Below are 12,598 nucleotides of genomic sequence, written 5' to 3'. Positions count from 1 at the left end.
CAGCTGCTCGCTGGCCAGAGAAGTCACTGTGGGGCTACACCAGCGAGACTTGCTGGAAAATCTTCCATCCTCCCATCTAGAGTACACCTGAAATTCATGTTCTTGGGTGCTAGGGAAGGCTTTTCGGAAAGAGGCATCTTGCTGGATGGAGGCATTTGACTTTGAAACTGCCTAGGTTGGTTCCCTGGGGTGAAGCTGCTGGGTGCTGGGTGCTGCTGGCCACTGAGTGCTGACGCCCTAGAAGCCATCTGCGTAGCGAGGACACAACACTCAGCAGCTTCCCCCGGAGAAACCCAACAGGGGCCTGCTGAAAGCATGTGGAAGGGAAGTCCTTCACTCCTGCTGTGTCTCCCCAGTGCTTGCTGAGATGCCTCCTGACAAGGCATACCACGGTGCCAGCTGCGTAAGAAAATACTTAAGGGGCTCAGATTCATTTTCACAGAGTAAGTAGCCAAGGCTGAACTTGATGTTGAGGCAGTGAATCGGCCACAGGCACAGGGTAGAAGTGGGTCTGCCTGAGAGAGGCACCTAGGCCACATGGGAGAAGCCTAATGCTGCCGCCCTCCCCCAAGGGTGCGTGCAGCTCTGCACATGAAAGGTGAGTCCGGAAGTCAGGAGTCAGGAGCCCCTGGGAGCCCTGGGCAGGGGTTGGTGAATCCAGAGCCGGGCAGGCTTGAAGCTGTGAACAGGGCACCCTGTATAGACTCAAGTTTCTGGCTGGGGCCTGGGTGAGGCAGAGTTTATAAAGATGGGCTTTCTGCTCTTTAAGAAGGACTGTTTTGGGCTGAGGCTAGCCAGCAAACCATTCCTTCTCTGAGATATGGACCCTGACGGAGCTTTGTCCTGCCTCCTGGTCCTGATCTGTGGGGGCTGAGCCTGTCTCCGTGTGGGCTGTCTTTCCCTCTATGGTTAGTTATACTCAATGCCAGGCAAATCTCAAACTTTCCATGCTTCTAGAACCTCTTGGTTTTTGCACACAATATGGCAAAACAAGTGTTCTGGTTGAAACAGCTCTTTTTTAGTGGGCTGGTTCATCACTTTTTTTTTTTTTAATCTCTGCTGGAATCTCACATCATTCAGGAAGCATTTTATTTTTTGGCACTAAAGATTCAACCCAGGGGCATTCTACCTCCGAGCTATACCCCTAACCCTTTTATTTTTATTTTGAAATAGGGTCTCACTAGGTTGATGAGAGTCCCACTACTTGCTGAGGCTGTCCTCGAACCTGTGATTCTCCTATCTCAGCTTCTCGAGTACTGGGATTACAAATATGTGCCACCTCATCCAGCTAGGAAGTGTCGATGATGCCCAGGCCTGCGCTGGGCCTCCCCCCTGGGCCTGGCAGCACTGGCTGTACTCTCACAGAGCATCTGGCATACTGAGTCAACTGCTTGTGAGCCTGTCATCTATCAGACTGGACTGGAAGCTCTTTGGGTGCAAGGATTTAAGTTTGCTCTTCCTTGTTTTCCCAGCAGCATGCCTAATATGTAGTAGACCTTTATCAAAGGCTTGTTGAGTGAATGAAGGAGAGGTAACAGGTTGAAAGTGAGGGTGGGAGGGTTTGGTAGTGGGCGGGCAGATCATGCAGGGCTTGAATGCCAGTTAAGGAGCATGGGCTACTTCTGAAGGCAGTGAGGAACCACTGAGGGCTACCAGTGGGGGAGAGCTATCATCAGTCTTCTTTGTGAGAAAGACTTCTTTAATAATCGGATAGGGACAGGAGCTGAGATGAACTAGGAGGTCCCTGCAGTGATCCCAGAACACTGGCAGTTGGGGGGGGGCTGTGGAAGAGGTGAGTAGGTGGAAGGGCTCACCTTGTCAGAAGGAGGCATCCGGAGCTGTAAGGCCATACTCCCGGCAGGCTACTTGGCGCTTGTTTCCAGGGTGGTAGCTCCCGTCCCCTCTGCCTGGCAGAACAGTGAGCCTGTTCCTGGAAAGTCCATGCCCTCTTCCCCACTGCCCTGCCCGTGCCCAGCACAGTCAGATGGGCAAGTCCTCAGTAGGGTGGGCTGGTGGCCTCCCCATCCCCAGTGTGAACCAGATAGAGAAGCCAGAGTCCTCATGAAGTTAACTTGGTAAGTTTATTGAAAATCCAGGAACACAAAGAGCGGTACAAACAGCCCCCTCCCCCCTCCGCCAGGCCTCCCCGGAGCTTGTGAACACAAACCCTGCAGGGGCCCACAGCCCGCCTCTCTGCCTGCACCCACCACCTGGCCAACTCACAGCAGGAGGTAAACCAACAAGCCAGGAAAAGAAACTGAGAAGAGCCACTGTGGGGCCTTGGGGGTTCCTGGGCCAGCAACGACTATGTCTTTCTGGGCCAGGGAAGAGAGGGAAAGAGTGGCTGCTGCCAGGGAAGGGAAGAGGAAGGAAGTGGGGGTAGAGGGGGCAGAGCACGGTCCCCTCTGTAGTCTCCATCCAGTTCCTTGCAAGATGCAGGTGCCCAGGGAGCCCAGGCTCCTGCTTTTGGTTTTAATGCCCCTTCCCTCCCCAAGTGCACTGCTTTCTGTAATGGTGCTGAATCTGCATGTGCCCAGGCCACAGCTGAGTGTGAGGATGGAGCCCAAGGAAGGATGCTGAGAGTCAGAGAGAAGCCAGCCTGGCTCTGGCTGTGGATAAGACATCTACACAGTGCAAAATCTTCCAAGAAGAGTGGCCCAGGCCCAGCAGCCCTGGGGGAGAGCCAAGGGTTGGCAACTTAGCAGGAGGGAGGCTGGAGACCCCTCAGACCCAGAGCCCGCGTCTCAGGGGACAGAAGCAGGGGACATTCTTGAGCTGGATTTTCCTCTGGGTGGGGGCGACACCTGGGCCCGGCTCTCAGTACTTGGTTCGGTGGCAGGTGGTGGTGGACGAGAAGCGGACGCTGGAGCTGCGGTGGCCACGGCCACCACTGCAGCTGCTGAAGCCACTCTCAGGGGGCAGCTGGCAGGAGACATTGGGGGTGCAGGCCCCACCCAGGCTGGAGCCGCAGGAAGTCTGGATCCCTCCAGTGGGCGTGGCACGACTGCTGCTGCCACCAGAGAAGGAGACTCCGCAGCGGGAAAGGGTGGAGCCGGAGAACAAGGTCTCTGGGCCACACAGCACACCGCCCCTGGTGCTGCTCACAGCTGCGAGAGAAGAAACCATCAGAGGGGCCGGCTCCCACCACAGTCCACCTTCTTTCTCTTGCCTGGGTGTTCCAAAGATTCTGACTACACTAAATCCAAACATCCAGATTAAGTGGAAGAATGCAGTCAGTTCCCCTGGATGTTTGCATATATTTATCAGTTGACTGTTAATTATATGTGGTCCGCGTGGGTGGGGTGGAGGGCTGCATGGCCCAGGCAACTGGATCAGTAGTCTCATAAAGTCGTGGGTTTTTCTCTTCCGTTATGCGGTGCCCTTGCTAGCCCCCACATTTTCCCTGAACCTGCACACAAGAAACTTTGTCAACATGAATCTCTTTCCAGATCTCTTCTGCCCCAAGGTGGCTCCACTGGGTCCTCTGGGTATGCCCCAGGACTTGAACCCAACTACCCCTTGATTAGACCAGCCCTCACCCATGCACACGATGCTCTTTTCTGCCGTCTCCTCTCCCCAGAGTCCTTCCTGCCATCTGTGATCCTCACTCAAGCTTGGCCTCCTCCAGAAGGCTATCACTTATTGAAACTTGTCCAGCCTCCTTGGGCACCCTCTTCAGAGCATAGGTAGCTCTGAGCATCTGACCCACCAGGTACCCATCAATGTACATCTGTGATTTGGGAATCAGAAATCTGGGTTTGGATTCTTCTGCCGAGTCTTGTGACATCCAGTAAATCACATTTTCTCTGAGTGAGCAAAGCTGTTATGCCAATGCCAGCTCTTCCTTGCAGGGTTCTTCTAGGACTAGAGTGGCAGTGGCTAGGACTCCCTTTCTCATGGAGATTGAAGTTCTAAGGAGCAGGGGCTGGCCCTGCTCCACCCATGGCACCCAGCGCAGTGTCCTGTGTGCTTTGGGTATAGCCGATGCCTGGCTATCTGGCAGGAAGGGGACTTCCACTGGGCCTTGTCCCATCCCTGCCATGGGGAAATGAGAGACCTCCCTGGCACTGCCTTTTCTTTCTTTCTCTCTCTGAGAGGGTTCCCTTAAAGGATGAAGACACTCAAGGCAAAAAGTCTGTCTTCTAGAATCCTCTCCCACCTCGAAGGCCCCGCAAGTCCTTGTCAGTACTTTGCTCTAGAGAAGATCTGGGCTCTGGGGTGACCTCTGACCTCAGCTGAGTACATGCTCCCAGTCCAAGGGTCAGATGGCCCCTGCTAGCCTGACTGTCCTGGCCACTCCAGTCTTCTCAGGAGCCCCTGGCCCCAGTGTGAGACTATTTAAAGGAAACCTGGAGGGGAGAGACATATGAAGAGGCAAAGACTTAAGGCACTTACATATGTTTACTGGTCCAACACCTTCACAGATCCTGGAGAGAGAAAGAAAGAAATCAGTTCATAGGCACCTGTCCCCCAAACCTGCTTGCTCTGCAAAGACCACTCTTCTGAGTGGACCAGAGGACCAGAGTTTCTCAGCCCTGGCTGTACAGCATCTAAGGAACTTAAAAACCCCACACATCCTAGAGCCTACCCCAAAACTATTAAATTAAAACATTTGAGGGCCAGACGTGGTGTGCACTCTTTTAATCCCAGTACTTAGGAGGCTGAGACAGGAGGATCCTAGGTTCACGGACAGCCTCACCCATTTAGGGAGGCTTTTGCAACTCAGTGAGGCCCTGTTTCAAAATAAAGAATAAAAAATAGGGCTGGGGGTGTAGCTCAGAGGTAGAATGTTCCTGGGTTCAATCCTCAGTACTGCAAAAAAATTTTTTTGAGGATATGTGTTATTATTGTTAGTTTTAACAAACCAACCAAGTGAAACTCCCTAAGACATGGTACAGCTAGTCTACAAACTTTATATTTGACAGCACAGATCTGGAGCCTTCTTCTAATCCCTAGACAAGTTCCTCCGAAGACCCAAAGACCCATTTCACCCACTCATGTTTGCAGAAACTGTCCTGTCACCTCTAGAGACTGCTCATGCCAGCATTCCTCCACTGTTCCCTCCCCCTCCTTGGTTAATCTTTCTTTTTTGTGGTCGTGTGTGTGTGTGTGTGTGTGTGTGTGTGTGTGTGTGTGTGTGTGTTATTGGGGGTGGAACCCAGGGGCTTTTCTATCTCTGGGCTACACTCCCAGACCTATGTTTTAAACTTTTTATTGGTTCATGTATTTATTTATACATCATAATGGGGTAAAAAAACTTGTGTAGACACAAATGCACACATCACCAGCCAGCCCCCGCCCAGTCCCCACCCTACTCCCTCCCCACCCCTCCCTCCCATGCTTGGCTTAGTGGATGACTGTGATATGAATAAGTACATCGTGTGCTTTAAAGAGCTTCCTTCTTCCCCCTCCCATCCCCACAGTCAGGTTGCCTTATTTGCTCCTCTATAGGATCTCCTGTTTCACCTGGAGCTCCTCCGAAGACCCATTTCACCTTAGCTTCCACATATTAGGGGAAGCATCCGGTTTCTTACTTTTTGCCACTGACTAATCTCACTTAGCATAATTTCTTCCAGTTCCATCTATTTCCCTGTAAATGCTGCAATTGTGGGTTGTTTTTTTTTTTCCCCAACCCCATCTGTTCCCAGACCTATTTTATACTTTATTTGGAAACAAGGTCTCACTAAGTTGCTGAGAGCCTCTCTGAGTAGCTGAGGCTGGTTTCAAACCTGTGTGATTCTCCTGTCTCAGCTTCCCAAGCGCTAGGAGTACAAGCACTTGGTTAATCTTTCTAGGTGCAGAAGTCTGGCCTCACCCCTCCTCTGAGCACACTCACCGGATCTCCTCGCCCTCCAGCAGCCGCCTGTAGGTGGCGATCTCGATGTCCAGTCCCAGCTTGGCGTTCATGAGCTCCTGGTACTCACGAAGCTGCCGCGCCATGTCCTGCTTTGCCTGCTGCAGGGCGCCCTCCAGATCTGCCAGCTTGCACTTGGCATCGCTGAGGGCCGCCTCGCCCTGCTGCTCTGCCTCGGCCACCGCTTCCTCCAGTTTGGCACGCTGTGGGGAGGGCAATTTGCAGGTGGTTTTGCAAGGGCCCAGGGACCCCATGTGGGGTTAGAAACACTGTCTCCTGTTGATGGTGATATAGCCTGATGCCCAGCCTGGGATGGGGCCTCTGGTAGCTGCTGTCCCAGAAAGGGTGATCCTGTAGTTTGCTGCCACCAGGGGGCGGGATGTTTCACCTAAGTGTCCACACCCCCCATCCCCAGCTTTGCCCTTCCTGATGGTGCTGCCCTGAGACCCTGGGGTCCTCTCCCTCCCCTCCTGCTCTGAGTCTGCCCCGGGCCTTTCCTTCTATATGGGAGGTGCTCTCTCTCACTTCTGTATTCCCCGCCTCCATTCCTCTGTTTCTGGGTCTCAGTGTGTCCCTTATCTCATTGGACTTGGGCTTCCCTCAAGTGGGGAGGGGCTCTGCCTTGTCTCCCTCTGTGTTTCTCTCATTTCCTTTACCCACCTGAGCCTTGGCATGCTCAATCTCGGCCTTCAGCCTCTGGATCAGCCGGGTTAGGTCATTGATCTCGTCCCTGGTGTTGCGTAGGTTGTCGCAGTGTTGGCCAGCCGTGACCCGCATCTCCTCATACTGGGGTCATCAGGGTGGGTTTTGGAGATTCAAAGGGCAGGTCAAGACTAGGGGCCTCAGACCTCCCCTGGGCATAATCCATTGTACATGAGCCCCTCCTCCCACCCCCGGGCTGCCTGCATCCCATCCCAGCCTCCTCTTGCCCACCTTGTTCTGGTACCAGGTCTCAGCATCAGCACGGCTACGCCTGGCCACTTCCTCATACTGGGCCTTGACTTCAGCGATGATCCCGTCAAGGTTCAGTTCCCGGCTGTTGTCCATCTGCACGATGACTGATGTTTCTGAGATGTGTGACTGCAGCAACTGGATCTCCTGTGTGGGAGGAGCAGGGAGACAGATGGGCTCAAGAGTCCCAACAGTGGCTCAGACACTGACACAGCTTCCTCAAGATATGGCGCCAAGGTAAGAGAACTAAATAGACACTTCATTAAAGAAGACATTCAAATGGCAAAAAATGCATGAAAAAAATGCTCAACATCACTGGCAATCAGAGAGATGCAAATCAAAACTATCCTGAGATTTCACCTAACTCCAACTAGAATGGCAACCATTCAAAACACTAACAACAACAGATGCTGGTGAGGATGTGGAGAAGTGGGGACTCTAAGACGTTGTTGGTGGGATTGCAAATTAGTGCAACTACTTTGGAAAACAGTATGGAGGATCCTCAGAAGAATGGGAACAAATTTACCATTCGATCCAGTAATACCACTTCTGGGTATCTACCCAAAAGAAAGAAACCAAACTACCAAACTAATGCATGTGTATCTATGTTCATAGCTGCACAATTCACCATAGTCAAACTATGGAACCAGCCAAGATGTCCATCAACAGATGAATGGATTACAAAACTGTGGGATATGTACACAATGGAATTTTACTCAGCCATAAAAAACACACAATTGCAGCATTTACAGGGAAATGGATGGATCTTGAGGACATTATGCTGAGCGAGATTAGTCAGTCACAAAAAGTAAGGAATCAGATGCTTTCCCTAATATGTGAAAGCTAAGGAGAAAGGGGTCATAGGAGGAGCTCCAGGTGAAAAAGGAGATCCTGTAGAGGAGCAAATAAGACAACCTAACTGTGGAGATGGAATTGGGGGAGAAGGAAACTCTTTAAAACACACGATGTACTTATTCATATCGTAGTCAACCACTAAGCCAAGCATGGGTGGGAGGGAACGGGAGGGAGTGAGGTGGGGACTGGGTGGGGGCTGGCTGGGTGATGTGTGCATTTATGTCTACACAAGTTTTTTTATCCTTCATTATGATGTATAAATACAATTTAAAAAAAGATATGGCTCCAAGGGAAGAAAGCAATGCTTATTGGCTTAGGACAAAGAAAGATTCTGTGGATATAAGAGGAGGAAAGAGACATGTCTGGGAACCATATAGATTGACTTTGGAACCCATGCTTGAAGACATCCCTCCAGTGCCCTATCTTGCTTAGTAAATATTAAAGCCCTGGGGTCTAGAGACTTGTTGGGAGGAGTGGGAGCCATGCTGAGGTGTAAGGCTTTCTTTGATTCATCCACAAAGTGGTTGTGCTGGTCAGGGTCCAATGAGAGCTAACGATTTTATAAAACACAGTATCCCAAGTCCTTCACAGAACTGGGAGGCCAGAGCTGGCCCACAAGGTGGGACCTCAACGGGAACTTTCACTCTTTCTTTGGGCTTGAAACTCAGCTCTGGCCAAACAGATCATGACTCCAGGCCAAACAGGCACTTATGAAGCAAAAGATAGCTAATTGGCTAAGTAGATCAAACACAATCTTTCTTACAACTCCTAGCAAGTAAATTTTCCAGAGTCCCAGAGTCAGTAGATAGGAAGTGACATTTCTACACTCTAGTCCTTATATCGATCCATGAAGATCTGAGTTATAGATGCAAGGGAGTCCTTAGTGGGCTTGAGCCAGGCTGCTGGGAAGCCTCTTTTCCTGGCCTGCTCCACTTGCAGATACATTGACAGAGTGAGCACATAGATTTGATAAGAGCAAAGATGTTTGGTACCAATGTTTGGAACACACCAGCTCAGACTAAGCCACCAAAGAGTTGAGTCAGAGCACTGATCCCCTGGAGGCCTTAAACAAGATTAACCCTCACCTCCGCATACAGGGCTTTCAGGAACTCAATTTCCTGAGTTAGGGTGTCCGCATTGGCTTCCAAATCAGATCTATTCAAGAAAGCTGCGTCCACATCCTGCATAAAAGAGAGAATGGTTACTCATTATCTATGGGATGTTTTCCTTTCCCATCTAGACAGGGTCTGGGGATGGGTGGGAAGGTCTAGTCAGTTCCCACAGGGCCAGTCCTCACGGGCTTTTGGGAACGGTGGGAAGTGAGGCTTAGTGATTATTATTTCTCCTCATCACAACATGGCGACTTTCCAGTGGCTGATGGAAATGGTCCTGTGCTAGCTTGCTTGCTTTATTTATTTTTTTCCCCCTTTTTTTGTGGTACTGGGGATTGAACTCAAGAGCATTCTAAGATACACCTCCATTCCTATTTTTTATTCTTCTTATTTTTGAAATAGGGTCTCACTAAGTTTCAGAGGGCCTCACTAAGTAGCTGAGGCTGTCTCAGAACCTGTGATCCTCCTGTCTCAACCTCCCAAGTACTAGGATTGCAAGCGTGTGCCACCACATCTGGCAGTCCAGGGTTTATTTGAAAGTAAAGAAAAATCTAGATAATTTGAGACACTTAAGAGATCATCTGTTCAGACCTCTGCTCTCATGCAACCAATGTTAAATAATCTAATAATCTAGGCAAGATCAGAGATTTGACAGGAATGTGATGTGATCTTTGGCAGTCCTGCTGTCTTTGTGTGAATAGTCCCAGACATCACAGGGCTGCCTGGGCCATTTCCAGGAACCTTGAGAACACTTGCCCCTCTGGAGGAGAAGTTTATCTGGATCTATCTTCTCCCTTACCTTCTTCAGAGCCACAAATTCGTTTTCAGCATTGGCTCGGAGTCCCACTTCCTCTTCATACCTGAGATGATAAAGATGAAGGGGTTGAGTGCCCACTCTGAAGTGAGCCAGCTCCTCCCACGTCCCCAGTGAGCCTCTTAAGACCATGTACTATTGGTCCCATCTCTAATACCTTTTATGAGCAGGTGGCCCTCAGTTCCTCCAAATCTCTCTTACTTTCAACTTGGATTTGGGTTCTGAAGACATGAACCATTGCTATGCTCTTCCATTAGAATTGACTTAGGGTCATTGCACCTGACTCTAGAGGAAGTAGGGTCCAACCAAGTCAAAGCTGAATGTAAACATTGTTTTCAAAACCAGAGGGCTCCTTTCTTTTGGAGCTACTCCTTTACCTGGAAAACTTACCCTTCTCACTGGCAGTATTAGAGACAAACCATGTCCAAATTCAGTATTTCTTTTTCCTCAAGACCTATGGAGGTCATCTTCCTCCCCCTTCACATATTCCTGTCCCCAGTCCCACCTCCAGGCTGGGTAGTGTAACCGGCATTTTATCTCCATCCTTCCAGCTGCTCTCATTTAAGCAGGGCTGCCACTTTTGGGAGCAGCCACACCTGTCCTTGGTGTGTATTGCCCAGGCACCACTCACTTTTTCTTAAAGCCCTCGACCGCGTCTTGCATGTGGTTCCTCTCAGCCTGCAGCCGGGCCTGGTCTCTGGCCAGTGCCTCCAGCTGCCTGCCCAGGCTCTGGATGTAGTTGTCCAAGACAGGGTCCAGGTTGCTCTTGGCACATTTCTGCTCCTGAAGGAAGCTCCACTTGGTCTCAAGGAGCTTATTCTGTTGCTCTAGGAACCGCACCTAAACTCATACGGGCAAAGAAATGGCATTGGAAGGGCTTGAGAACATCAGCACACGCTGGCCAGTTCTTCAGATGGCTAATGGCGACTCTCCACTGTGTGTCGACAGTGTTCTCTCCCCCGTTGACTTCCATTCCCCCTTGAGTGGCGTAGACACTGGAAGGGTGTCTGTGGCCCCTTCCTCAAGCTCAGCCAGGCTTGGCTATAAGTAAAGGTGTTTTCAGGCCATTTCCCTTTCCATCCTAAGAGAAGTGTAACTTCATTGGGAAGTTAGAAAGACTGATTCTACCTAAGCTGGAGTTTGTCTATATCTGAAAACAGATGTCAGTCATCCACGGCAGAGCATCAAGGGCAGAGGAAAGAGGAAAGTACATTTTGGGTGGGCATGGTAGTAGAAGATGGAATTCTGGGGTCGTAAGCTATCCCCACCATCTGGGATATTCTGTAGCTGAGATGTGTAGGCCCAGAAGAGAAAACTTATAGCTCATCCTCTCCAGCTCCCTGTATTAGAAATGGAAAAACTGGAGCATGCGGAGCTTCTTTTCTATTCTCGGACATGGCCCTGGCCTCTTTCTCCACGGTAACATGGTCCGTGGGATGTTAGCTCTTTGAATGCTCCACATCACTGTTCCTCTGCATCACGGGTGCTGTCCCCAATTTCCCTCCACCTGGGCTACTTGGCTGAATAGTAGTATTCACTGTGGAGGGTCGAGATGCTTTGCTTTTTAAATGAAAATTACTCAACCTCATTTCCCACTTTCCTAAGCCTGGAGAGATGAGGCCACTCAGCCCCAGTAACTGAAAATCTCATTAAAAGAGTACAGCAATCTCAAAGGATAACACCTCTAGAACATACACCATCCAACACCTGGGAAAAGTCCTAATGTTCATGGCTAGTTTGGGAAATGTTTCTAAGTTACCTGATAGTAGGTCCTGGATCACTTAGCTTTGTCTGGATGGTCCCGGGACCAAGCTCTTAGTCTATCTCCCCATGCAGGGAAGCCTCCCAGAAATCATACCTCAATGCCTTTAGTAGACACCAGAAGGAACCAGGGTCGAAGGCAATGCCCCAGACCTAGACTATGGCTTTCAAAGAGAAAGAGACCATGCCCCCAGTGTACCCGTGATCTGCTTTTCATAGATACCTTATCAATGAAGGAAGCAAACTTGTTGTTGAGGGTCTTGATTTGCTCTTTCTCATCCTTCTTCACCCTCTGGGCATTGGGGTCAATCTCCAGGTTGAGGGGGGTCAGCAGGCTCTGGTTTACAGTCACAGCTGTGATAGACGGGGCTGCTGGGCCTCCGATTCCTCCAATCCTGTAGCCAAAACCAGGGCCACCGAGACCACAGCCAAGGCCACTGCTGGCCCTAAGCCCCAGACCAACGCTGCTCCTGTCACCAAAGCCAAAGGCCACCCCACTGCCAGCACCAAACCCGGCTCCGCAGCGGGTGGGAGGAGGGCCTACAGCTGCTTTCCGGGGTAGGCACGATCCAAAGTTGGCAGCGCTCCGACTACCAAAGCCACCAAGGCCCCAGAAGCCAGGCCCACTTCTGCAGGAGGCAGAGCTGACCCGGAAGCGGCTCAGGTTCTGGGGGTTCACTGCTGAGCAAGAGCTGAAGTTGCCCACCCGGCAACCGGAGCTGACTCGGTAGGAGCGGCAGGACATGACGGCTTCCTGGGTGAGCGCAGAGCGGTGATCACTGGAGTGGGTGAGCAGGAGCTGGGAGTCCCTCTGAGGCTAGTGGGTCCCTCTCACCTCTTTTATGTGTGTGGGTATCTGAGGATTGGCCCCATAAAAATGGAAAAAGCCATTTGAAGGCATTTATGAGCTTGGGTAGTTAGCAGAAACTCTTCATGCCTATAACCTCCATAAGAATGAGCTAACCCAGACACACCTATTCTCATAGGACAAGGACTGTAACATCAAACCTATAAACATTAAAAACACATAAACACATAAACATTATAGTCCTAATTTTTCCCCATAAGTCCACCACAATTGCCATTACTGGTACATTAATTTGCTTTGGTCATAAATCCAGAGGCTTTTTCACCGTAAGTATAGCTAACCACCAGAAAGTTAGGATGCTAACAGTTGTAGCCAGAGTCTCACAAGGGGTGCATATAGCAGTTATAATGCCCTTGAGAGGTGAAGGGGTACAGAGGAAAGAC

General features: G+C 50.5%; 1 protein-coding gene across 1 annotated transcript; it reads right to left on the bottom strand.

The window, feature by feature from the left end:
- Positions 1–2,817: 2,817 nt before the first annotated feature.
- On the bottom strand, positions 2,818–12,219 carry KRT84 (keratin 84; the record flags this gene model as incomplete). The annotated part of the gene is made up of 9 exons (XM_080705888.1): positions 11,571–12,219; positions 10,218–10,426; positions 9,572–9,632; positions 8,746–8,841; positions 6,788–6,952; positions 6,515–6,640; positions 5,837–6,057; positions 4,396–4,427; positions 2,818–3,107 (listed from the first exon to the last, which is right to left on the bottom strand). Exons 1-9 carry the CDS (start codon positions 12,090–12,092, stop codon positions 2,818–2,820), a joined length of 1,722 nt encoding a protein of 573 aa, XP_080562014.1. The 5' UTR covers positions 12,093–12,219.
- Positions 12,220–12,598: the final 379 nt, after the last annotated feature.

The sequence above is a fragment of the Muscardinus avellanarius genome (genome assembly GCF_963383645.1).
Source record: "Muscardinus avellanarius genome assembly, chromosome: 11".
Lineage (NCBI taxonomy): Eukaryota > Metazoa > Chordata > Mammalia > Rodentia > Gliridae > Muscardinus > Muscardinus avellanarius.
The sequence above is the reverse complement of the archived record's forward strand: the minus strand, read 5'-3'. Positions and strand labels throughout refer to the sequence as shown.